The sequence below is a fragment of the Botryllus schlosseri genome, chromosome 12 (assembly GCF_051294905.1).
Source record: "Botryllus schlosseri isolate E-star chromosome 12, Bs_hap1, whole genome shotgun sequence".
Classification (NCBI taxonomy): domain Eukaryota; kingdom Metazoa; phylum Chordata; class Ascidiacea; order Stolidobranchia; family Styelidae; genus Botryllus; species Botryllus schlosseri.
Genome location: NC_137247.1, coordinates 26,208,056 through 26,235,836, shown reverse-complemented (window position 1 = coordinate 26,235,836; position 27,781 = coordinate 26,208,056). Strand labels below are relative to the sequence as shown.

At 36.9% G+C, this 27,781-nt stretch overlaps 1 protein-coding gene across 2 annotated transcripts in view; it reads right to left on the bottom strand.

Annotated features, from left to right (window-relative positions):
• The window catches only part of LOC145452809 (dynein axonemal heavy chain 5-like), a 104,205-nt gene extending 79,547 nt beyond the window's left edge, over positions 1-24,658 (bottom strand). For both annotated transcript variants that reach the window (XM_080330948.1, XM_080330949.1), the window contains exons 1-30: positions 24,503-24,658; positions 24,200-24,368; positions 23,975-24,121; positions 20,521-20,661; positions 19,397-19,548; positions 17,098-17,271; positions 16,627-16,831; positions 16,003-16,199; positions 14,862-15,082; positions 14,201-14,344; positions 12,604-12,684; positions 12,088-12,203; positions 11,553-11,658; positions 11,309-11,443; positions 10,370-10,520; positions 9,806-9,931; positions 9,011-9,113; positions 8,409-8,519; positions 7,597-7,749; positions 7,256-7,459; positions 6,137-6,273; positions 4,985-5,138; positions 4,563-4,686; positions 4,211-4,399; positions 3,378-3,534; positions 2,660-2,785; positions 2,506-2,600; positions 2,145-2,252; positions 840-970; positions 350-490 (exon numbers count right to left, since the gene is read on the bottom strand). In XM_080330948.1, the coding sequence (XP_080187074.1) occupies positions 350-490; positions 840-970; positions 2,145-2,252; positions 2,506-2,600; positions 2,660-2,785; positions 3,378-3,534; positions 4,211-4,399; positions 4,563-4,686; positions 4,985-5,138; positions 6,137-6,273; positions 7,256-7,459; positions 7,597-7,749; positions 8,409-8,519; positions 9,011-9,113; positions 9,806-9,931; positions 10,370-10,520; positions 11,309-11,443; positions 11,553-11,658; positions 12,088-12,203; positions 12,604-12,684; positions 14,201-14,344; positions 14,862-15,082; positions 16,003-16,199; positions 16,627-16,831; positions 17,098-17,271; positions 19,397-19,548; positions 20,521-20,661; positions 23,975-24,121; positions 24,200-24,368; positions 24,503-24,570 (4,266 nt within the window). In that variant the 5' untranslated portion in view covers positions 24,571-24,658. The remainder of the gene's footprint in view (positions 1-349; positions 491-839; positions 971-2,144; positions 2,253-2,505; positions 2,601-2,659; positions 2,786-3,377; positions 3,535-4,210; positions 4,400-4,562; positions 4,687-4,984; positions 5,139-6,136; positions 6,274-7,255; positions 7,460-7,596; positions 7,750-8,408; positions 8,520-9,010; positions 9,114-9,805; positions 9,932-10,369; positions 10,521-11,308; positions 11,444-11,552; positions 11,659-12,087; positions 12,204-12,603; positions 12,685-14,200; positions 14,345-14,861; positions 15,083-16,002; positions 16,200-16,626; positions 16,832-17,097; positions 17,272-19,396; positions 19,549-20,520; positions 20,662-23,974; positions 24,122-24,199; positions 24,369-24,502) is intronic.
• Positions 24,659-27,781: the final 3,123 nt, after the last annotated feature.

Sequence of the window (27,781 nt, the reverse complement as noted above, 5' to 3'; positions counted from 1 at the left end):
AAGGCGAACAGATAGCTTAAACTCTATACACTATTTTTATTGTTTGATCATTCAAAATTTTTATGCCGGCGTCATCATATTTGGTGATATGATTGTTGATGTACAATATTCTTTCGTAATCTCAACTAGTTGCTGACGCGTGTCAGCCAAAACCATTTGGGTTTATTTCCATATCAATATATTATTCAGTTCAACCATTTCAAAAACAGACAATTGGACTTGGACAGATAACACAGTACCTACAAAGCACCTGAAGTGTATAAAATCTTTCTTTGCTGAAGAAAATTGAGAAGTATTAGGAATGAAGAATGTACCATTGCCATAGAAATGAAATCTTCATTTTCATTACCAGAGCGTATTGTGTCTTCCAAGCCGCAGCCAGACCTTGTAAGGCGTCCATGACAGGACCGGGGCATAGGACGATGCACCCTGCCGGTAATGTGTCTGGGATGGAAGATATCTTCTGCTCTATGTCCAGTAGATTCTCGACCTGTTGGTACAGTTAGCTAGTAACGGATATTATGACACAAGAGATGACATTCTACTTGGAGTATTTTGAAAAGTAGAAGCACTATGGAATAGAAGCAGAAATATAAATAGTCAAATATCACAATGCGATTAACTAGTTGGAACCGGCTGCTGATTCCGATAAATTTTGCTTCACTATTCAAAACTGAAACTGGAAATTTCTCGACAATGTCCGCTACATTAAGCTACATTCTTGGCATTGGCCATTCTCGGTAATGTCCATTATCGATAATGTCCGTTCTCGGTAATTTCCATCTCGGTAATAGCATTCTCGGTAATAGCATGGAACCATTCTGAGCACTCAAACCCACCTCTTTTCTTGTATCTGCAATATCAGGACTCGACCTCATGAAATCAGTGTAAGCTCGGTGCATGTCGTCTTTCCACAAGAAATTATACTGAGCCAAACGGCCGATGTAAGACCACACTGTCTTCTTCAATCCTGTAAAGATAATTTCGTCAAATTATGTTTTAACAAGAGATTCAGGCTTGTACGAACAATCCATTTAGGTTGGTTGACCGTCAACTAACTATTTTTTTGATTAGCTATAGTTCTGATTCTGGCTGCGCTTTTTCAAAAGTGAGCAGTTTTAGTTGTAGTTCTAGTCGCACATTTTTGAAAGTGAGTAATTCTGGTGATAATTGCGCATTTAGAAAAAATTTATTTGCTGAACAACAGAAAAATATGTAGTTTGGCATGAATCGTGATACCGGTGTTCTGTTGTGTGATGTTCTTGCAGCCATTGCTAGCTCAGAGTCAACACTACTAACAGTGGCGTGGCCAGGGGTGGATTTTGGGGACGAAACCCCTCCCATTTCAAACTGAAATGCAGATTCTATCTTCAATAATCCATTTTCAATTCAGTAATTTGTATTACCAGGTGTTAGTTAGTTTTATTTTCGTTATTTAGTTCGGGATTTTGAAAGGTTGTTAGTTCTAGTCCTAATTGCGTGTTTTAAAAGTGAGTACCGTAAACCGGGGTGACTTTGGACAAGTTTCGCAATTTCACTTCATGTCATGGAAATGCTGGAGTGCAGGGGAGGCAAGTTTTATGTTTTCTGGGGTTACGGAGCAAAGATTGGAACTAACAAATCCAAAATCTTCATGATCATAAATAAGTGCTGTATTTTTTAAAATTATCCGCGTCCGAAGTTACCCCGGCATGTGACGTAACTGTGGACAATGTAGTTTTTTGTAAGTCTTTACACTTTATTGTTTATGAGACGTATTCAATGAGGCTTATTTGGTGAGAGTTGATGAGAGCAGTGGCTATTGTGGCTAAAAATGAAACACAACACACTTATATTGGTACAATTTACATTGTACATATTGTAGTAGCACTCGTTATCACAAGACACGTAACAACAGTATCAATGTTGGGGAAAGTTTAAAAATGTACCATTTATGTGACCACAAATATGTGACCACCAAAATAATGCCATTTCTACATCACAATGTGATACAATCGAGGCTTCAAGCCTACCAATACTGGAAAATAGTATCAAAACGTTTTAGGTGATCGATTTACTCTTAGTGGAAAGGAGCGTATCATGTGTCGCTACTCAACTCGAACCATGAAAATATAAATGACTCGCCACCAATTTGCAGTAAATACCTCGTGTCAAGTTGGACAGCGACCTCCGATGGCTAGATATGGTTTCGTCCATGGATATTTGGTGGTCAAAAGTCTCATTCTTATTGCTACCACCCCACCAAACAATTCCTGCAAAACAGCGGTAGTAATGTTGAATATGGCGTAGGCAAATATCAATGTACCAACTAACATTTATTTTTAAAAAATCAAATCACAATGAAACAATTTGAGTCAAATACCATTTGAAGAAAAACTTTGAAGAAAGAAAATATTTTTGAACAACACTACAAGGCATAATTGTAAAAATTTTATGTATATTAATACATAATATATTATACATCATAATATATTTTAATACAGTATAAGTAAAAGATAAACAAACCTCTTGGTGCAGATACAATTTCTTCCACAATATCATCCACTGCTTGCTGTACTTGAGACAAGGGTGGGTCCAGAATGATATCAGGTATGCGAAAACTGTGTGAAAACAAGTTGCTATTACAACTACCACGTAAAAACTTGGGCACAAAACTGACGATATTTCGACTTGCATCTTCAACTGAACTTCCACGTCCAGTTCTGAAGTTAAATTCTCGATAATCGAGTTCCATGATAATGTTGAAATGGCGGACATTGCTGATGATGGCCTCATGCCCTCCGTGCTGAAAAATGTTACGTTGGGCGAGTATTGAAACAAAAATTCAGAAATGTTTGAAGATCTCAATCAAAGGTGTTGTGTCCTAATTTGGCACACAAAAGTAGACAACTAGAAAATATTCCGGTTTTTTTTTCCAAATTTGATTAGAAAATTATCGCTACCCACTTTTTCTTCAAACAGTGTAACTATCATTCTAATTCTAATCTAATTTGGAAAAAACTGTGTAGTTATCACCCTAATTGTAATCTGATTTGGAGAAAAAAAATGTGTGGCTATAATTCTAAATCCAGTCTTATTTATAAAAAGCTGTGTAGCTATCATTCTAATAATAATCTTATATGGAAGTAACTGTGCAGTTATCATTCTTATTATATTCTAATGAAAAAACTGTGTGTCTATCATTCTAATTGCAATCCTATTTGGGAAAGCTGTGTAGCTATAATCTTAATTCTAATCCAATTTAGGAAACCTTTGTAGCTATTATTCTAATTTTAATCTAATTCCGAAAAAAATGTGTACATATCATTTTAATTTTAATCAAATTTCTAAAAATCTGACCTGACTCCGCAATGTAAACCTCAAATAGTCCTCATTACCTGGCACTTTCAGGTCTTGAAAGACCAATCGCGTCTCTGCGAGATTCATCATATTCATATGTGACGTTTTGGTCGATTTCAAAGCCTTCGCAAAGGCAATCCAAGGTGTTGCATACAGCGGTTCGCACACTGGCATACATTTTCTTGCTGTAATGACCTGGAATGATATAGTGATATTTCAGGTCCAGTATAGAAGAAAGATCAGATAGGAAATTATTTTATGAGGAGTGTTACAGGAATTTTAAAAGAATATTAGCATGATACACATTTGCAGAGCCTCTTGGAGGTGGAGAACTTCAATATACAATTGAATATTATGTTCACATTGAAATGAACCCGTATCCCCAATTATTGTTGTTGATATTATTATTGTTGTCGTGTTGATATAGAAAGTTCTTTCCAATTCTCTGCTAGTTGCGGACGATTGCCCCTGACGAGTGACAGCCAAAAATATTCCAGTTCACTTTAATATCAATCTCAGTTTTGTATATCATAATTATTTTGGAAATGGATTTGATAAGCAGAAACAGGATTTGAAGATTGAAAGCAGTTTTGATTTCTGATGCCCTCGATCCAAGATTAGGATTCGGGGTTTGGGCGTGTGTATTGCAACAATCCTAAACAAATTATGGCCTACATGAATTCAGGATTTACATTTCAATAAAGATTCATAGCTCGAGTTCAGAAAAAGAAATGATATAGTAGGTCAATTCATCTCAGAAAAAATAGACCAAAGATTTTTATACTTCTATTTTAATGAATACTCGATTCAGATCTGAGTACCCGAATCATCGCACAATGACCAAAACTGTTAAAACGCTATAAGATCATACTTAATATCTCTTCGATCAAAGCTTCCTCCGGCACATAACGTTGAACCAGTGTGGTAGAAGTCACCGTTCCAGTAGTGCTGGTAGAGCCACTGCCAAGCCTGGCGCCTCGCCGAAAAGTACTGCCGGCGGGCTTGCGGCCAGGAGGAGGGTTGGCCACCTTAGATCCGGGCGGAGCTTGATGGTGAGTCCCTAAAATACATGAAAATTTTTTAATGGAATTAATTCAAAGAAAAGTCATTCATGTCAAGTCAAAGTAGAGGTAATCTGGAATAATACCTACTTGAGTAATAAGTGCAGGCAGGCAAAACCAATTCGAGTACTTCATTCCTTACCATCTCTGAGTATCACTCACCGTGATCAGCGCTGTTAATGCGACTTGCGGACAGAATTTCAATAACTTCATGAATAGCACTTTCGGCTGTTTGAGCATAATCTTTCAATTGCGCCGTGCCATTCTCTATGGCCACTTGCATTTCCTGAAAATACCATTGAGTAATAGATTCATGTTGAAATAGACCAGAATATTTTCGGCTGAAACTCACTCATAAAAAGGAATCAACGTTTCATGTACAAATATATGAATTTTGGCTGGACAATATCTTTGCTGGGATCTAGTTTTATCACTGTAGCGCTTGAATTATAAAGAAATTGATACTGTAATAATGATTGTATAATTGAGTACCACTGTCTAGTACTTACTTGACTACTTTTAAAACCTTTTATATTCTACTAAATGAAGTATAAAATCTCTTAAAAGTTACGTAGGCTATGCACCTGCAGAAGTCCGCGGGTAGTCCAAGTTTTACCAAAAATCTGGTTCTTATCAAATAACATCATGTTGGACACTTGCAAGAGAGGTTTGTCGATTTTGTCTTCCGTTATTAGGAGGACTTTTTCCACTATTCTCCGCAGTCGATTAGTATTGGACCTGAATTGAGTGTTTAAAACAATAAATATTAAAAATTCCAAGAAAATCTTTTGCTTAGCAGGAAAGTATTCAGCACCGACACTCAAGTAGGAGTAGAAGTGTGTAGTTATCATTCTAATTCTAATCAATTACGAAAAAGCATGTATCCATCATTATAATTCTAATCGATTTCGAAAAAGCGTGTATCAATCATTTTAATTCCAATCAATTTCGAAAAAGCGTGTATTTATCATTATAATTCTAAACTAATTTCGAAAAAAATGAGTATTTATCATTCTAATTCTAATCTAATTTCGAAAAAGTGTGTGGTTATCAGTCTAATTCTAGTATAATTTCGAAAAATGTGTATTCATCATTCTAATCTTAATCTAATTTCGAAAAAGTGTGTATTTATCATTCTAATTCTAATCTAATTTCGAAAGAACTGTGTAGCTACTAGCTACCATCATAATTTCAATCTAATTTGGAAGAAAATGTGCAGCTATCATTCTAATTCTAATCTAATTTGAAAAAGCTGAAAATTTTATAGTTCTACAACTCCTCCACAGACTATTTTCTTTTATAAAACAGGCTTTACAGTTCAAATAGTAGCATATTTGTAGAGCTTCTTGGAGGTGCAGAATTTCAATATACAATTGAATAGAATATAGATATTGAAATGAATTCGAATATTTTCGGCTGACACTCGTCAGGGTAATGGTCAGCAACTAGTAGAGAATTGGGAACAACATTGTGTATCAACAATTGTATTACAAAATATGACGTCACCAGCATGAATTTTTGAATAACAGAGCAGCCAAAGCTGTGTCAACAAAAGGAGTTTGTGTGCTATGTAAAATAGTACATTGAACGCTCTCAATCGAAATTTCATGCCGGTCACATCATATTTTGTGATACGATTGTTGACATACGATGTTCTGCGACCTGTATTAGCCCGGGTTCATTTCAATATGAATATAATATTCAACTGTATAACATAATATTTCAAAATACTTCACCTGACTTTATGTAGAAATGCATCAATATTCATGCTGTCCCATGTGATAATGTTAAGTCCAGCTTGGAGACATTGCAACACGGAATCGGTGTGAGGCTGGAAGACTCGATAAAATGGCTTCGGAATGTCCGAGCATACCTAAAAGTTTTCCACACTTAAGACGCATGTTTTTAAGTAAGCCTGACTTATCAGCAGGGATGCCATTGCACTGAATCGAAAACTAAGAACAGCTAAATACTCTTCGGCTGGAGATCATAAAGTTGGCTTATCCAGATGAATGATAATTATCCGATTAAAATTACCAATTATTGTGACACATAGAGCTGGATACGACTTCGGTTGTCAGGTGAAACCTTTAATGTAGCTAAGTAGGTTGCCAAGATCAACAGTTTTTAATCACACAATTAGCATTGTCGCGGATAAGGTAACTTTATGATGTCTGCCCTAAGTAGCCTGACCCCGAAACGCGAAATTATTAAACTTATAACTGAGAAAAGTCCTGATTTTTACCCAATCCTGTCAAAAATAAGGACAAACTTATAAAATAGCGATAAACTAAGGACAGAAGTCAAGAATGAGCACAAATCTTGGAAATATTAACAATTATTATTATTAGACTTGAAAAGAAGCATAAATGTAAGAAATTAGCATGGTATAGCAACCCTTCTTATGGACATACGGTGTGCCTACTATGCTGGCTGAGTAGGCTAAGTATTAAATTTTTTGTCAAAAACGTAATTTATACATCTACTGCATACACTAAAATATTATTAAAACGCAATAGATGCCGAACCCAATTGTCTCAACGTCAAGTTTCGCGTACGACTCGTTTGTGAGTAATCTCATACCCTAAATGATGAAGGATATTTAGGTATATGAAAAAGTGTACACTTGAATAGCATATTCATACTGAAAAAAACCTAAATATTTGCAGCTGACTCTCGTCAGGGGTAATCATCAGCAACTGGGAGAGATTTTAAAAGTACTTTATATATACGATTGTCGATATACAAAATTCTTTTGAATTCTCTACTAGTTGCTGACGATCACCCCTGACGAGTGTCAGCTGCACATATTCAGGTTCTTTCCAAGAAGCTCTATAAAAAATATAGCAACTCACTAATTTGTAATCATAGAGGCATTGTTCTAGGTGCATTTTGTATTTCTTGAATTGTCGTTCGCGTGCTAGAACGGTTTTGGCTGCGTCTGGAACTTCCAAATTCATGCGAAGCATCCATTTCGTTTCGTGAATCAGGTTCAATATCTTTTGATCGACGTTGACGCATAACTCGGCGGTGGTAGGATGGGGTATTAGCAATGATACCTTAAGCAGAATGAAATATTATTATGTTTGGGTGCAATGGTTCAAATACTTTGATCTGAATTGAGTGTTAATTCAAATGATTTAAGTTAAGAAGCTAGAGATGATTATTTCGAAATCTAAAATTATACGATACCTACCCTGAGTCCAGTCAACGCATGGTCGACAGACTTTAACCATTGCTGATACCAAAGTGTTTCGCATGTCACCAACGCAGTGGCGACTCGATTGTACAACTTGACAGCCCTGTGGTATTCTTTGCTTTGGTTAACTGTCTTGTTTTCTTGAAAAATCTAGAAAATAGACGATACACAAATCAGACAATCTTTCATGTTTTTACGACAAAAAATTTGGTTTTTGGAATGCCGTGAATGCTATTTTAATGGTATTGTCTCTTTTTTAGGCCTTGATATTGAATGAAACCAGCATCTCTTCGGCTGACACTCGTCAGGGGAAATCGTCAGCAACTAGTAGAGAATTGAAACGAAAATTGTAAATCAACAATTGTGTCGTTAAATATGGCATAAAAATTTGAAATATCGAAGCGAATAATTACTAGTTACTGATTATTACTCCGGACAAGTGCCAGCCAAGTATATATCAGTTGCTACCTTCAATATGAATATATTATTCAATTGCAAATTAAAGTTGTGTACTTCCAAAAGTCTCTTGAGAATTTCTAATATTTATATCATCTTTTTCACATTCATTGATGGTGGTAAGAACTTCAATTAACGAGATATGCAGTACGCAAACCAAAACACACTGCTTAGCCTCAAATAAATTAACTTATTAGATGAACAAGTTGCAATTTCAATAGTTCAAATACAAGTTCATTTTGAAAAACTGATTTATTGCAAACAAACTAATACCAATATTATAACACTCATATCTCCAATGCAACTGTAACAGCAATGCTTAACGAATAACTTCACAAACTTTACAAACTTACTTTCATTGGTTCTTCAATATGTGACAACAATTGCTTACACCAGAATATAGCTCCAGCCGCTTGTGGCGCGTCTCTTGGTATAATTGGGTTGTCCTTATGTTCCTCGTACATCTAATGAGAAATAAATGTCACTACCAGTACGATAACTGTAGATATTCTCACATAACTAAATCGCCGCTATAATGCTACGTTGTACATATATTGGGCATTGTCAAATTATGTTTAGTGAGTAGTGTTTATGAAATGAGTAGTATAATTAATATTAACCGTTATTTATAGTTATTAGTGTCTATAAGTAGTGTTTACAAATTCCTGTAAATCGAGCCTCAGTTTACCACGGAGCTATTCATGAACAGAAATGAATAGATACCTTTGACTCACGTCAAGTCCCGACAAAAATAACCTGTTTTGACCGGGATTTTTTTTTTTAATTTAAAAAGATTTACAGTTAGATTTATTTGAAAACGTCTCACAGAGGACCAAAAGTCGAAAATCATAGAAGCTACATACTAAGAAACCATATAAAAACTACACACATACACATTGAATACACATAGAAACCTTTGAGCCAGTATTGCCATAATCATTAACAAAATGCCTACCTCTTGTATACGATGGATTTCCTGGGAGAATGTGGAATAGACATCGCTGTACCGGTCCGATATCACCCCGCTCATGCTGGGCCTTTGAGACACGGCTCTAAATCTGCGAAAAAATTTAATCAGTGCTGTTTGATACAGATCAAGACTCACCACACAGTGACACGCGTATCAAAAATAACAAGAGGCAGTCAATAACTAAGTACTTTTACTTTCCCATGGTAATCCAGTAGATTTTGTTTACTTTCACTCCCTACTCAAGTAGTTATTCTGCCAGACTACTTTCATTTCAAATTTTCATGATGTTGACGTCATATTTTGTGATAGGATTGTTAATTACAATTGCAATCCACTAGTCGCTGATTATTACCCCTGACGAGTGTCAGCCGAAAATATTCGGCTATTTTTTTAAAATAGCAATATATCATACAACTCGGCGGAACCGTTTTTTGACGCAAATTCACTGACTTTTTAGTTTTTGTGAGGTATAAACCAGTTTTAAGATGGATTTGCATCACTTTTTTGAGTGAAACTGTTCAAGAAAACCAGAATTTAGATTAGTATAAAAATGAGGGCGTAAAACGTTTCACAAATTTGGTTAGAATTAGATTACTGGGATTTCGCTCCCAATTATTCTTATAAGACAACTGGAATTATCTAATTCTCAAAGTCTGCCCTGAAAATAACAATCTGAAGAAATAACTAAACCCTAACCTAAAAATTTGTTTTCAAATTCATACCTACGCATCAAACCGTGAATTGACGCATGCTTGGATAAACATATCTGCTTTTACGTACTTGGAAAGAATGGTGAGGCCTTGCTGGGTCTTCATTGACTTTGTAAACAACGCAGACAAGTAGACAGTCAGTAGCTGATCCAAATCTTGACCGAGACGCGTAAATTGACCGAAGCTACTGTCAAATCTGAAAATAAGCGGTAAAATCGAGATTTAGTTTGTCGACAAACTATCAAAGCTGTGAATTTCCTTATATCATCAGAGCTTGGAAAAGTCGAGTACGTGAGTGATTCAATTCTGAGTGTTAGGCGTCGAGTGGGGTGTTCGAGTATCACCCATCATGATGTCTCAATAACATGAATAAGTTCAAATATGAACCTTTTATGCCACCACGAAGAGTTTCGCATGAGATGACAAAACAAGGTTTACAGCCTTCTACAATGGAAGATACTATCAAAACTATAATTCTCATTGATAAAATAACTCTTGTAGACAAGGAGCGTGTAATTTCAGTACTGGAAAACATCATCTCTAACTATCTTACTGTAATCATTTGAATTAATACTCCATTCAGATTCGAGTGCTCAAATCATTGCGCTCAGCCGTAACTAAGATGTAATCTTGCCTGTCATTAAATTTTCCTCTGATGTCGAGCAACATGGAGATCGTGACGGAGCCACGCATGTAGTTGATCATGGTCTTGACATGGTCGGATATAATGGAGCACAAGCCCGGTCCGTCTTCTCCCTGGGACACTTCGGCGCTGTATAATCGGCCTGAATAATAATAAAATTTACATTTCCCAAATCTCAAATCCCGTTAGTTGTCAACTATTTTGAGTAGTTCTAGTTCTAGGTGGGCGTTTTTGAAAATTAAGTAGTTGTAGTTCTTGTTCTAGTTGCAAGTTTTGAAAGGTGAGTAGTTCTAGTTCTAGTTCTAGTTGTTAGTATTGAAAAGGGAGTAGTTCTTGTTCTAGTTGAGAGTTTCAGAAAGTGAGGAATTCTAATTCTAGTTCTATTTGCGAGTTTTGAAAGTGATTACTTCTAGTTCTAGTTGTGAGTTTTGTAAAGTAATCAGTTCTAGTTCTAGTTCCAGTTGAGAGTTGTTAAAAGTGAAGAGTTCTGGTTCTAGTTACGAGTTTTGCAAAGTCATTAGTTGTAGTCCTAGTTGTGAAATTTGAAAAATGAATAGTTCTAGTCCTAGTTGCAGATTTTCAAAAGTGAGTAGTTCTAGTTTTTGTTCTGGTTGTGAGTTCTGAAAAGTGAGTAGTTCTAGTTCTAGAAGCGACTTTTGAAAAGTGAATAGTTCTAGTTGCAAGTTATATAAAGCAAGCAGTTCTAGTTGCGCATTTTGAAAATCCAGTCGTTTCTACAAGACAATAGGACAAATATCGGAGTTGAAATCTGACATACGAGAAGTTCAACCCATCAGGCACTAGAAATTAACTTTTGCATTATTAATTTGCTAATATATATATTCTTGCAGGCTTGGCACAATCGCCGATCGCATGTGCCATTGCAATCATTGCATCTCTATGCGAGTGGTAGAATACGTTGAGACTTACGAAGGAACATTGCAGCGTTGAAGTGCATCTGAATTGGCGATTCCATCGAGTCAAAATCCATGCTTTTCTCGTCATCTGATTCGTTGTCGGCTGACATTTTTCTACCGCTGCTCACAAACGATTGTCGGTGCAAACCTGTTGAAGATTGTAGATCTATCTTTTAGAATTAATGACACAATTTAATGAGCATAGCTACACAATTTTCCACCATTCAAGGTATGGGCCTATATTGCATTATATTTACCTTTGTAGAGATCAGCGGAAGAGTCAGCTCGTAAATCTTTGTCTTTGGTCGTGACTTCATCCTCCTCTTCTACCTCTTGCAAGGGACCCATATTTTGTGCCGCTCTCTGTACAGCAACTCACAGCTCAGTGTAAATGTTTCAAAAATAAAGTGGGATAACACAAAGAAACCAATTTTGTCAAAGTATCCACACTATCGAAAAATAGTAACACACATTCAATTCAACAAATCTGATTACTGGAGAATACGGCTGGTCCGAGCTCAATTGTATCGGAATCTGGCAATTTCTCGTCTTGTATAGATCAAATACAGATATTGTTCCAAGAGACTCTTGGAGATACAGAACTTCGATACACAGTCAAATAGTCTATTTATATTAAAAAAAAACGGAATATTTTTGGCTGACACTCGTCAGGGGTTAATCATCAGCAACTAGTAGAGAATCGGAAATACCTTTGTAAATCAACAATCGTATCACAATAATATCACTTCACGGATAGCATGTATTGGGTAGCAAAATACAAGTCATATTTACCGTATACATGGAGAAGCTAGCTTGTCGCATTGCTGACAACGCCACGTCGCCCACATCATGAATGGAGTCTGTAGGATACTGCGCCTGAGCGCTGCCGTGAGCAGAATGCGTCAAACCTGAAAATAAACAGCTCAAATTCAAACATTCCAACATGAAATAGGACAGATTTGAACAACTAGTAAATTTTCATCATTCATTATTAAATTTATAGGTTTTTTCAAATTGGATTATTCCAGTGATAAGGGTGAGTCAGTTCTCTGCTAAGCAGCAAGCGTTACTGTGAAGACCTTCATTTTCTAGTCCTGAAGTATTTTTTACATCTCCAGTCAATTCCAGCTTCTACTTGCAATTCAGCGCCAACAATGTATTGACTCTAAGCTCAGAAATCACTGTGTCGCTTATTTTCACTAAGAAAATATTAAAAACAATGCCACCCGCCCTGTAAGTCCAAGATGATTTTGACTTTTCCAGGAAGAATATTGCAGCTAATGCACATGCAGTTACATCACGATTTACCTGTGGTTGATGACTTGTCATCATTCTCCTGGACAGGAATGTCTTCGAGTCGCGGTCTGGGTAAACCAGTCGTGTCTTTTGCTATGTACGAAAAAGATGTGATCACATCAAGATATAAGTAGCACTCAAGAACTGAACACAATAATTCGAATACTGTAATCTGAATTGAGTATCAATTTTAATGATTTAAGCCATGTAGTGTAGTGAAAGATGATATTAGGTGCACGAAATCTAAGATCTTGCCAGCGAGGTTTAATTTATCAAGGGGAATTATAGTTCCAATACTATTTTCAACTGCGTAAGGTTGTAAACCTGGATTGGTGGTATCGCAGCATATGAAACTTGTAGTACAAAGCTAGGCACGTTACTAGAATTGACATATCCGTGAAGACGTAATCAATCCACAGCATTGTCAGAAAGTGCAATGAAATAGGTATCGTCGAAAAAATACAAAATAATCTTTAATGTGATGTAAAGCTGGCATATTCTTTGTGGTCGCGTAAAAGATACATATTTGAACATTACACATCATTCGCTCTGTTTAAACGTCATACTGAATAATACTCGAAAACTGCACTCAAAGCTCAAATGAGGTTTTGTTTGCAAATCTCATTACTAGGGCGCTTTTTTTTTGACTTGTCTAAATTTTGTCAAAATTGTAGCATTAGGTCAAAATTTGTCAAATTTTTCATGAAGTCAAAATTTTTTTGACGTTACCATTTCATTTGTATCGCAGATTTTGCACTGCCGGTGAACTTATCATTTGACATTTTACAGCTTGTAGCCGTTGTGAACGGCTAATTGTCTGCTCATTGTGAATCATAAATGGTCAAATAAAACAAATAGGTAGACATGGTGTTATGGTCAACATACCGCAATATCCTAACTGAAGGAAGACTTCTTGGCCATTGCATCGTTCTTATATTAGGAAGCGCATGACAAAAAATTGTGATGCTGACAAGATTGTCAGAATGAAGCAACACGGTGTGAAACCAGCAGTATACGCACAACTTGAGTGTTGTCAGCCTACAACTGCTTCTGTTGAACGTCCTTGGCAAGCTTTTTAGTAAGGACATACACTTTCTACCGAAGAATGCAGGAAAGTCACTCTCGTTGTACTACAAATTTTTTAAATTATTTCTACCATGATACATATTGTAACCACTGGAATTCTACATAGGGCCAGATTTCGTTAAAATATTGGTTTTTTCATGTAAAAAATTGTCTGTTTCTAAGCCAAAAACGTTTTATCAGGCCAAACTACTTCGTTAGGACAGTCAGTTCCAACCAGAAATGAAGATTAAGTGGTACAATTTTAACATAACGTGGGAAAACACCTCAATGGCATACGTCAGGTCAAAATTTGGTCAAAATTCAGTTTGTTTAGGTCAAAAAAAGTCAAAATTTTGATTTTTTAGCTCAAAATTTTCCTTTTATAGGTAAAAAAAAACGCCCTACCTACTACATTAAGCTCGATTTCAACCCGCAGAAACGAAGCAAACAGAGCAGAAAATTTTTGATTTCTTCATTTAAAATTTTTTCCAGTAGCCGACGAAATTTGAAAAAAAGTTTATTTTTGAACACAATAATAACGTACATAGCGTTGAAAACTGCCTCAACGTAGCGATAATGTCGAGCATTTGTTTCATGCGACCGCTCAACGCATCGAGATGCGTCATAATCGTATCTTCATCAGCCATCGATATTCCGAAACCACCGATCGCCATGAAGTCTTTACCGTCTGAATCAAAAAAAAACTGGAATTAAAAACCAGCATCATACAATGAGGTCTGCGAGTGGACAGACTTATACAACGATGTCTAATTTTAATAATTCGAAATGGTAATCTAACTTGATCTAATTTGTGAAATGTTTCTTACCTCTAATTCTAATTTTAATCTAATTGGTCAAATGTTTCGATGCCGCAATTTTAATTCTAATCTAATTTCTGCTCTTCCTCGAACAGATAGAGAACTATATAGTGCGAAACGGGCAAATCATGCTGTTGCTGAACAAAAATTGTGTATCCTCATTCTTACGAGAATTACTACTAAATTGTGTAGTTATAAGTCTTATTTCAGTCTAGATAGGAAAATACTGTATAGGCTAGTTATATATCAAATTGTAGTCTACTTTGGAAAAACTGATTCTAAACTGATTCTAATCTAATTTGGAATAACTAAATACGCCTAGCTATATTATTTCAATATGAACATATTATTCAATTGTACTAGTTTTATACGAGAAATTCCAATTACCAGATCCAGATACGATCGAGCTCGGCCCGGCCATAGACCCCAGTATTCCTTTTGGTCTTGCCCCAGTACCCGATCCCCTTGGCTTTTTCACCCTGGCCGACAAGGTATCGATGGAGCTTTGCGACTGATTCATGCTGTGAGTACCGGCAACCCCAAACGTATCTTTCATACTTCTTATGATGTCTCGGTAGAACGTATGAAGGGAGAGGCACGCTTTTAGTCTGAATGCATGGGAAATGGAATCAAAAATAATTTCATGATAAAATAGACTCTGAAATGTTTCGGCTATCAATTTTCGAATTGCCAGTAGTATCATGTCTCCTAGTTTCAGTCACATTTTCTGCTTTTTACCTTCAAAATTATGCTTTACAAAACATTGACAGTGTTCAATGAAGCGTGACAAGGAAAATTTGCTGACTTTGAGGATTTTGCAAAAAATTTGGATGTAACATCCGTACTGCTACAACAACCAGTGGGACGGATTTAATAGAAATTCTCAGACGTTGGCGCGACCCCCTTGTTGAATTGGCATGGAATTACCCGGAATGCTCATCGCACAGAGTACAAGCAATTCTCTACTAGTTGCTGACGATTAACTTTGACCAGACTTGGACAACTACACAATTCTGGTTTCGTTAAACTAATTGAAGCGAAATCTAATTCAAATCTAATTTTTGAAATGCTTCTATACTCTCAATATAATTCTAATCTAATTCCAGGTTTTCCTGCAAATTCTACAGGAGACCTGTATCGTGGGAAACAAGCCGAGATCAGTGTACAGACATTCGCCGTTCTCACACTTATGAGAACTATGTGGTGTGATTTGAACTTGATTTTTGTAGTGCTTTTTTTTTAATTCAAAATTTAATTCAATTTCCAAGTTTTTGTGATTCTGATTTGGAAAAGATGGAAATTTCCTAGATGTCTAAACTCGGTCTCTGACGAGTGTCAGTCGAAAATATTCACGTTCATTTCAATATCAATATATTATTCACTATCACAATTCTTGTGATAGTGATATAATGATGTGATTACCATATATACTCACATACTGTCCATATTATGTTGGGCACAAATTACTATGAAACACATTCCGGTTCTGTACTTCTAAAAGCCTATTTGAAACATGATTGCAAATCACCTGCCAACGAGGGTCTTATCGTCATCGTAAACCAGTTCCTTTCTGCGAATACCGCGCTTCATCACCTTGAACACGGGCGGTGTCGACTCTGGTTTGGCAATCTCATCTTCGATTACGTTCCATAAATCATCCTGGTGTGTTGTTTTGATGATGGACGTCACGTGGTCTCGGCACAAGCTGGCCAGGTTGTTGCAAATCTGAATTATGAGATGAAGACATGAAAGCAAATGCATTGAAATACAAAATAGGCATGTGATATTGATATATTGAAGACCAACTTGGAAAACTTTTCCAAATGGGATTAGAATTAGAATGATACCTAAACATTTATTTTACAAATTATATGAGAATTACACAGAACTAGATTAGAAGTAGAATTATAACCATACAGTGTTTTCCAGATTACATTCGAATTAGAATTAGAGCTACACAGATATTCCCAGATTAGAGTAGAATTAGAATAATAGCTACACTGCAGCAATTCATTATTTAGATTAGAATATTATTACCAACAATTCGCTTTAATTAGTCTAATTAGACAACTGGAATTATCTAGTTGTCCAATTCTGCCACAGCAGAGTCAAGTCTTTGACTGTAAGATTCCATGGTAATTCTCATTGGCACCTTTTTGCATATCAATCCCAGATATCCAGACCGCGCGTAATAGCGAGAAACCGTTTCCATCTGCCTTATAGCACCGACTAATGCAGGTAGAATTACATTGACGGCAATGGCAGGGTTATCTTCGTGATGCAGCTGTTCCAAATGCCGACGCAAGGCTTCCAGATACTTTACTTTGTCTTTGGTCTCGTTTTGGGCGTCTGTGATGCTGTACAAGGACATGGATTTTTATTATTTGTAAGAACAGGTACAATATTTCTACTACCGGTATCACATTAAGCTGAGATATTTAGATGGAATGCTACTAAGAGTAAATTTAACGACGAGAAGTATAGGTTCAATACTATTATGTTTTCCACTTCAGAAATGAACTTTTAGATTGGCACTGATCATCCAATTGCATGAGAAAACACTTCTTCATTGGAAATACATTAAAATTTGCAAGTTATAATATAGTCTAGGGACACAACTTACAACAGGTCCATGGCTTTCCATTTCTTGAGAAGCTTCGACTTGGTCTGTATCAAAACCCCGATCACGTTTTTGCATTCTTTCGTTTTCAATTGCTCTGTGATGGTGGCAAGCACTCTTTGCCTTCTGTGCCATCGTTCTACCTCAGTCAGCGGCCCAGAGTGAATATCCAAAAGCCTGCAAAAGAGTTTTTGTGAGAACAGTAATAGTAGCAGTAGGCCTGGTGGTCGTTTTCAAAATATTGAAAAAGTATTTGATATTGGAATAAGAAATAACAAGGGATGATTAAAGTATTGTTGCTCAATTAGAAGTAGAAGGACAATTAGAAGTAATATAACCATTACTGAATTCGCGAAAACTTGGAAATTAAATCAAATTCTCAATTTGACGGCAATAAAAACATAATCAAGATCATTCCCATAAGCACAAGAATAGCAAATGTCTGTAAACCAAACATGGCTCGTTTTTTCCAATACCAGTGATTCCCAACAGCGGCTCCACGGTAGCCTTCTTGCGGCTCCGATTGACCTCTAGATTTTCCACAAAAATATAGTAGACGACAGTTGCTGTTTCTTTCTATGAATAGTTAGTCAATTTCTGTATCTGAATGCTAAAATGAGGGATATTAGTTATGTCTAAAGCCGTCCCAGGCCACTTCTGAAAAAGAATTCAGACAAATGCATGGATTCGTCAGACAAGGATATATCTTAAGTTCTGCTGGTCATAAACCTTTATAAATAGTGTCTGTGAAGAGTAAATTTCAAGTACAAATTGCAGTAAGTCTGATATTACTCAGCGTATAATCCCCCGTAAACTTTCGCATCAAGTGCCGGAATGTATGAAGAGCTATCATAAAGTTGTAGTAATGATATGCTTTTTCGGTTTATTTCAATGTACAGCACTCGCCAATCTGCGTCTATCAATGCTAAAATATTCGATATAGAATCTTTAGAAGTCTATGTGCATCCTTTCAAATTAGCTGGATGGTGAGATCCAGAGGTAGGCTGGCTACCTTTAAATTTCTGTTACAAGTAGCCCACTCGAGTGTTTTCATGCAGGTTCATACGTACTCTGAAGTTCGAAATGCAGCTTCGACATCCAAAAAGGTTGGAAACCACTGACCTATACAGTTCTGTAGCATTTCCATGAAAATGAGAAATCAGATTCGAATTAAAATGACAGCATGGAAACGTTTTACATATTAGATTAGAATTAGATTAGAGCCATTCCACACCAATTAGTCTCATTACGCAGCTAGGAGCTAGCATTATCATATTGCAGTGTTGGGATCAAGTCACTACCTTTGAGTCACAAGTCATTGCACATTTTGACTCGAGTCAAGTCAAGTCAATCGATTTTTGAAGGTGACTTGAGTCAAGTCAAGTCAAGTCACGAGTGAAATCACAATTCAAGTCAAGATGCCCTTTCGAAGTATACGGCATGATTACGTCGTTGCATTTTGCTAGCTGTCTGAAATACAGATTGAGTGGTCATTGATTCTGAACCGATGAACGAATATAGAGTTCAATATACACGCAAGAAGGCGCTGTCTCGTTTACCTATTCATAGAGCTGTTAACTACATGAGTAATTGCACAGCCTCAATTTATAGTTACCAGCCAAAATAGAGAAACGAATTGATAAGATGAAATGCATTACCCATTGACATATTGATATGATACAATTTGAGCCTGCGGCAATGGTTGAGAAGTATATAAACTATATTGAAATTCAATTTCAATAAAACAAGAGGTTTGGCCAAGGTAAGAACAGAGAACAGAAATGGATATTTTGTTATTAAATTACTTTACTACTAGTTTACGACAAGTAAGCTGTAGGCTTCAATCACTTTGTTTGTGGTCAATTTATTTGTGAGAGAACAATGGAGGCTCAGTAAAACACACGATCATTGAATGATTGGTCGCTCTCACGGGTTACATCAGCGTTTCGAGAACAATCCGAACATATGGAAGATGCAGTGATTTTTATAGACACCGATTACTTGAGGACTTGAAATTGACTCGTGAATTTTGCTCCTAGTCACAAGTCAACTGACATTTCTGATACGTCAAGTCAAGTCAAGTAATTTTAGCAAAGTGACTCGAGTGATGTCAAGTCATACGAAAAAAGTGACCCGAGTCTGACTCGAGTCATCCCAACACTGTCGTATTGTCCACATCTGTGCGGCAATATGTGCTGATGAGAAACCTCTAGAATTGTGGCCTTGAAATTCTTTCCTGTACATCAACTAGGTATGTAAAAATGAGTATGGAGAATATTATTCAGGCAGAACTTGTGATTACCTCTCATCATTCCCCTCAGAGAGAACGCCGTCGATGGCTTGAATCCAATCTTGCACCACGCTCTCATATTCGCGGATAACGCTGCTCTCAAACTGTGTGGCCCGGTGTTGTTTGAAGTCGTTAGTGACGAGAGTTTCGGGAAGACGCAGAATCTGGCAACAACATTAAGATATCATGCACTTTGAAACTAGTCCACTCACTAAAGTAATTGTCGAACTTTCTGTTTCTACTTCCATTTGAAATTAAAGCAGAACTGGAATGTCTTGGATATCGCAACTTCTACTTGTAACTGGGTTGAACTTCACATGGTAACTTCTACTTCTACTTGAGGGAAATGCTGATATGGTTGAAATCGTAATTACATTTAGCCGGAATCGGGTACCTGCATGATTTTGCTCCAGAACAAGTATTGGGTCTCCAGCTTATTCGAGCATTGGAGTATCACTCACTATCACGTCAAAACGGTGAATGATGTGGAAAGTTCAAATACTTACAAGTATTATACTAACAGTTTTACATCACAATAATGAGAATTTGCCAGGGTTGTGACCAAGTCACGAGGTTCCGAGTCACAAGTCAATCTCACTTTTACAGTCAAGTCGAGTCATTTTGAATTCACCACCAAGTCAAGTACGAGTCCAAGTCAGCTAGAAGAGGGCAGAATCCGAGTCATCGTACTTTGACTCGAGTCCAAGTCATTGTGTTCACTTTTCAGTTTTGACTTCAATCCGGTTCAACACACTTTTTCAACTCTGCTCGCCTGATATAAAATGGCTTGCTTTTATAATATCGTCATTTTCCTCAGTCCCAACAGTTTCAGGCCGTATTTTCCAAGTATCAGGACTGATAGACGAAACACCAATCATGTGGTGACTTTACTATTCTTCCAAGTTACCATGAAATATCGGTCTTGGCCGTCCTAGTATCGAGTCATATGATTTGGTTCCAGTCATGCACAATGACTCATGTACAAGTCGAGTCAATATACATTTTACGCATTTGAAAAAACTGACTCGAGTCCACTCTAGTAACCAAAAAAATCGTGACTTGAGTCGAGACATGACTCGATTCAGTAAAACCCTGGTGGCGCCTGCGACCAAATCGAAGGTGATGTATAATCACACCTGTTGCTTGGTTGCTTCACTTTTATTGGTTGCCGTCGACAGCACGTTGACATACTTTTCGACGCTGTGCAGAAACTGATTCTTCTGATCTGAGGAGCATTTTTGCCAATCTTTCTGGGCTTTCAACATTGGGAAGAAGACCTGAATAGAATAGAGGCCGCCTGTTGGAAATTTCGAAGTATTGGGGGTAGAATAGTACAAATAGAGTAGTTACATTCTCAACAGACTTGTACAAATTACTTGATTTTCGAAATGCGAACTAAAACTAGAAATAGACATACCCACTTTACAAAACTCACAACTAGAACTAGAACTAACAACCTTTAGAAATCCGCAGCTGAACAGCAGCTCGTTAATTTTTATTGTATCGGAATCAGATAAGCCTATTGGAGAATGGAGATAGAATAGGCAATGCAAAAGAACGGGGTTTCATGTTTAGAATGGAAGGGGTTTAGATCCCAAAAACTCACCCCTGGCTACGCCAATTAGAATTAGAGCTACCGGTACTCACTTTCAAAACTCGCAACTTGAACTAGAACCTTGCTCACATTTCGAAATTCGCAGCCAGAACAAGACCTTGTGCTAAAACTAAGACTGATCAGTTTTCAAAAATCAAAACTAGAACCAGAGCTACACACTTTTCAAAACTAGAACTCTAACTAGAACCACTCCCTTTTTGAAACCCGCAACTATGACTAGAAGTACTCACTTTTAAAACTCGAAACTAGAACTAGAATTCAAACTACTCATTTTTCAAAACTCACTACTGGAACTAGAATTACTCACTTTTTATAGCTCACAACTAGAAATAGAATCGGAACTACCTACTAGAACTAGAACTAGAACCAGAACTAGAACTACCGTAAACAGGGGTAACTTTGGACTCAAGGGTAACTTTGGACACTAAGCAGTAAAAGATTTAAATGGTTATTGATGGAAAAGGGTTGCCGCAGGATGTCCAATTCTTTTTCATGGGGCAACAGTATCACAAGTAGTCTCAATAAAAGGTGGATTCATTTCACTACCAGATAAACTTGACCCAACAGTGATAAATTAATGGCGGTAATCAATTTCATCAAAGTTGATGGCCATTAAACTTCTTACAACCAAACACAGATAGCAAGTGATTCATAGATTCAAAACTTGGCAGCAGACACCTCTAAGTAGTCTTAATCCATGGCAAAAAAATCTCAGTGGGCTCACTCTTAGATCAATACAAAAAAATGTGATGTCCAAAGTTACCCCGTCAAATTTTATCAGAATGGGGTAACTTTGGACAGTGGAAAATGTGGTATTTAGAGCTCTGGAAAGTGGCTGCTTCATCTGTGTCAAAGTGTATCGTCAACTAGCCCATAGGCTATTCCTTATGACCAGCCTGGTGGCTTTTTAAAATGGAATGAGAAGGTTAATAAATTAAGAGTTTGCCAAAATATGAAAAAATGGGTAGGCAATGAGCTGAGAGATTGTAATCAGGTGTAAGCTACTTCAAAAACTTATCACATACTCCTAAAGATGCGCCTGCTGAATATGGGATATCGTAAATTACGACAAATATATCCATCAGAGGACATAGGAAAGGGAAACTGTATCTTTTAAAGAACAGTAATATATATATTTGAAATCGGCAATAAATCACGGTACCATACTTAATGTTTGCTGCTGATTGCTGACACTGCCAGTGGGATACCCCGTATCACCATATGTTACTTGTAAGTTCCAATTGATGAAGACATGAGGGAAAATTGAGATAAGAGATGAATAAGGGGGCATTAGCCTTCATAAACTACCTATTTTTTGGGGGGAGGCGGGGGGATTAGGTAAAAATCATGTAATATGCCAGACATATACTATTTTGTTTCAGTTTTAGCCACTGCTCTCATCAACTCTTACCAAATAAGCCTCATTTACGAGGTTTCATAAACATTAGAGTGTAAAGGCATACAAGAAACTACATTGTCCAAAGTTACCCCACATGCAGGGGTAACTTTGGACACGGTTAATTTACAAAAATAAGGTACTTATTTATGAACATGAAGATTTTGGATTAGGTTATTCTAATCTTTGCTCCATGACCCCTGAAAAACAAAAACTTGCCTCTCCTACACCCTAGCATTTCCATGATACAACGCGGAATTGTTGAAAATTGCCAAAGTTACCCCGGTTTACGGGTACTCACGTTACAGAAGTGGCAACTAGAACTACTCACTTTTCAAAATCCGCAACTAAAACAAAAACTAGTAACACTCAGAGATTCAGTAGTTAGCTGACCGTCACGTAACGAGATTGGTAGTTTGCACAAGTCTGGTTTTGCCAAGTTTTCTATTTTTGATTTCAACAGTTTTTGTTTGCATTGTGGAACATTCCTTCCATTTACATTTAATTGGTCCATAAAATCATTGCATATAATAATATAACTGCAGTAGACCTCCATTGTAGACAAAATTTTACCATTGCTTCTTACACTCAAAATTCACAGCACACTATACCACATGGCCAATGCTTTCACTATTTGCAAACCCCACACACTACAAATCAGTTAGATGTGTCATTGATCAAGAGCCAAAGTCTTTTAATGCAACAATGATCAATTAATGAAACACATCCTGCAATCAAACACCATTACCGATGCTGTTGACACAACCAGTGTGCTAATTGAACATAAGAAGTCATCAATTACCTAGTCTACGTTAATCTGCATGGAGCATAAGTGCTTTCAATGCACCTTGACATTTCTAAAGCATTGGCTCAAGTGGATTAAGTAGACACCCAATCACGCTCCCAAAAATTCTTGAAAGTCAAATATATTGTAGGTGCTTATAGCTACAATAAAACTATGCAGAGCAGGGTAGTTAAGTCACTTGTGATAGCATGGTGCTTAGCTGCTTCAGAGAGTTAAATTTTAATGAATTGCGTGGAAATGTGGAGCTGATTTACAGACTAATACCGTATTTTAGATGAGGGTCGCTTCTATTTGTATATTACTCTTATATATTTAAGTCTGGGATTGTCTTGAGAGTTAAGTGAGTTATTTCTGTACTTAAAATCGCTCAGAAATATGGCTAGTTATAATATATATAGCAAAAGAGTTTCTGAGATATAGAACTTCAAATATAGGCTACAATTGAATGGTATATTCGTATTGAGATATACCCGAATATTTTTGCTGACACTCGTCAGGGGAAATCATCAGCAACTAGTAGAGAATTGGAAATTTGACATCAACAATCGTATCACCAAATTTTATGTCACAGGCATCAAAATTCGGATAATCACAGCTAATAGGTGGCTTAAGTTCAATGTATAAGTTTATATACCAAGTTTCTTTGAATTCTCTTCTAGTTGCTGACAATAGCCCCTGACGAGTGTCAGCCGAAAATATTTGGGTTCATTACAATAGAAATTTACTATACAACTGCATATTGAAGTTGTGTTCAAGGCAGAGTCGTTAACTCACTTGTGACAGCATAGTGCTTAGTTGGTTGAGAGGGTTGCTCTTTATTTCGCCACAGAAGATTTCTTTGTGTATAGTAGAAGGTTCAATTTCGTTTTCTGTGGACTGACGCAGGAAATATACGCAGAAAAAGTTGTTCAACCCGATATTCTGAACGAAAGATGTACTCAAATTATCATGCCCAGCCTTAATTAGGCCCCTACTGCAAGCTATATTACAACTACCCACCGGAATATTGATTAACGAAGGAGACATGACAAGGTCTTCCTGCATCCAGGCACCGTTTTCTGGTCTCTTTCCGTAAACAAACAAGGTCCTTATCCCATCTTGTGAAAAGAACTGCGTCATAAGCCCGAATTGCTGCGGATCGACCAGGTATTGCTCCAATGCTGTAGGGCTGGAGAGAAATGCAATTGTTAATACAATGGGGAGACTCTTTTAGGTACAAAATTTCAATATACAAATAATATTGACATTGAAATAAACCCTAAATATAACCTAAATCAGTAGGAGTAAATGTGTCAATCCTACCTTTCCATTTCATCCACTTGGAATGCCTCCTGGATCTTGGTAGCGATCCACCAATGACGTTCATCCATTTTTAAGTAACTTTATTGACTAATCCATAAAGATGTCTAAGAGGTCAAAAAAATACATTGCACGATGCAGCATCTTCAAATTGATGAATTACTACAAAGCGTATCTTAGTAATCTGTTCTTAGAGAATTGAAAAGACCTCGAGGTCCTTTTTTCAGAAATTCATTATTGAATAGTATATTGATATTGAAATAAACCAGAATATTTTCAGTTGACACTCATCAGGGGCAATCGTCAAGAACTAGTAGACAATTCAACAGAACTTTGTATATCAACAATCGTATCACTAAGTATGATACTAATTGCTGACGATTAACCCTGATGAGTGTCAGACAAAAATATTTGGGTTCATTTCCATATTAATTTATTATTATTTTATTGTACGTTGAAGTTATGCACCTCCAAGAACTTTGTCTAGGTTTAGGCCTAAACCTAAAAACAGTTCAGAGTAGCTATATGCAAAAGGACACCTGCTATCATTTCTTATTTCGTAATTTATGCTGGATATTGCCTCAACACATAGTGTGTTTCCTGTTTCTTTAATTGAATGGGAAGCTCTAAAAATGCAAACTTCCACCCTAGAAATATAAGAATCCTTCATATTCCACTCCTGGAACATTGCACGCCAAGGCAATATGCCCACTCATATCCGCTAATTCTTCCTCCATGGAACGCTATTACCATCGCAGAAGCTGTGTCAGTTAGTGAGGAATAGTGATGTTGGCCACAGGAGAATAGCTTATTTTGAATGAACAGCAATAATATTTTAGCACTTCCAGCATTTCAAAAAGCGTTACCAAGCGTACTTCCGAAATCTCAAATCAGGTCGCGAGCCTAGCCCTAAAGCATGAAAATCAGAGGCAGTTCTAAGGAAAGAAAAAAGGAAGAAAATGAAGTCAATACATCAGATCATGGTCTCGATTGTTAAGCGGTGTTCTGAGTGGGCTTATTTACCATATTCAAACCATAAATTGCAATTACTGCTGATTTCAAGTCAATATGACATAATGGACATCGGTACGGTTATATCAATAAACCTCTTTCCTAATTTACCTGAGTCGCAGTTTAATAGTGCCAGAGGTAATGACATTGACATACGGCACTGGGACCAATTTGTCACAATTATGACTTCCAAGGAGTAGTCTTTCGTTTCATACTGGCAGGTATAGGCCAGACTTCTACCACTAGATAATTGTAGTTGTCAAATTCGACCAATTAGCCTGATTGGAATGGCTAGCCTTTTTGCCTGATATATCAAGTGAGCAGCCATGATTTTCCAAGCTAGAGTGATTTAATAAAAACTAATTACAAAATAAAACATAGTGTGAGCACAGGACACTGATTCCATTTCCATACAGGCCAATTAGAGTGAAATTCGGGAAATCTAATTCTAATATGATTTGCGAAATGTTCCTATGCTCTCATTTTGGTTCTAATAGAACTTGTGTCTTTCTCTAAAATGCTATAAGAGAACTGTATAGCGCGAAACGACATGAGTTCGGTGTACAGACGTTTGCCATTATCATGCTTATTGGAATGAACTCTGATTTGATATGAGCTGAGTCTGATAAGTGACAACCCTCCTTTGCTTTCTGTTGTAAATATGTATTTTTCCTGCCGAATCGAATAAACCTTTCTCTCTTTTTATCAATATTGCATACGTTCAGAAATATCGGCCCCCTGTCTAATGTTGAGTCGCAATAGCCTACCAGATTTTCGTTAAATAATAGCTAATGAGGCACCGAGCCGGAAAACTGATCAACTACTGATTGATATATCTCACTGTACTCAGTTGTACAAATATCTGCAGTGAATAGAAACTGGGATGCTGGATATTGTCTTGTAACTGCTATGATTTAGTTGCTAATGTTCGTGCTGGTACAGTTTTGGATTGCACACAATACCGCGCCGTCCGTTGCTTGCAGATGTAATTGCCATGGCAATGTCGATGCCACCTAGCGGGTTGGGCGAAATCGAGTACCTCGATTTGTTTTATTCAACACGATTTTTGGCGCTTATCGCCTAGATAGGTTATTTACGCCATCCTAATGAATGTTGCAATGTGCGCTTTGCTTTTGATACGCTGTACGGACGAATTTCAGTCACGCATCCATCTGTCTCTTTCAATTCCGTGCATCCTTGTCTGTAATCTCGTAATAATCGTCAGCTATATTTTCATCCGGTCAAGACACATATAATGCCATACGCGCAGAGGTGGTCAAAGTAGTCAAGAAAGATACTCAAGTAGAAGTAGCGACGAAAAAATCTACTCAAGTACAAGTAGAAGTACTTCTTCAATAAGCAACCTAAAATTACTTGAAGTAGAAGTAGAATGGGGCTGTTCCACTTCATTTTGAACACGTGGTGGCGACAAAGGTAACTCGACCCAAATCTGTTTTGTTGGTGTATGTTGTATACTTTACTATGGGAATGGACTAAACATGGACCTAATTTCGTCTCTTGACGCACAACGAGGATGGTCGAAGTATCCATATCAACTTAAATCATCCATATGGATATGAAATAGCTTTTAGCTGACGAAAATTATGCTATTTCTTGGCGTCTTGTTCTCGTGATGGAAGTGCTGAAATTATGATTATATCCTCATCACCAACTGCAATGGTTATATAATTATTATTCTTGCCATTTAGCGGCCAAAACTACACCAGATTGATCTCGATTCAACACAAACCCTTTCTAGATATATTATGACCTTAACCAAATAGCTGTCTGGTTGAAAGACTTCATGTCATTCCGATACCTTCCTATTCTTCAATCTCATCACTATCTGTTGGTGTTTTTAAATGATAAAATACTAATAATACCAACTAGATCTCATCCTCACTGATGATTGACAATTAAACGATGTACCAGTTGTATTGTTGCAGTTATTTTGTTGAATAAAATGGAACAGTTATAAACTGAAGTCGCAAAGCGTAATAGTCTATAAAGCAGAGGTTCTCGAATGGTAAGCACATAAACATTGGATTATAACATTCTAAGCAACGTATTTACACATGCTCTTTATTACACAATTACATAATTCTTAGGAAGAAGGAATGTCAACCCGCTATTTGAGAAACCCATGTATGGGACTGCTTTTAAGACACACAAAGCAAAATACTTGTAAACCCAATTGATACTAATAGCATCACCATATCAAAGAATTGTAAAACACAAAAATGAGCTTGTGAGCCTTGGTCATTTTTGATC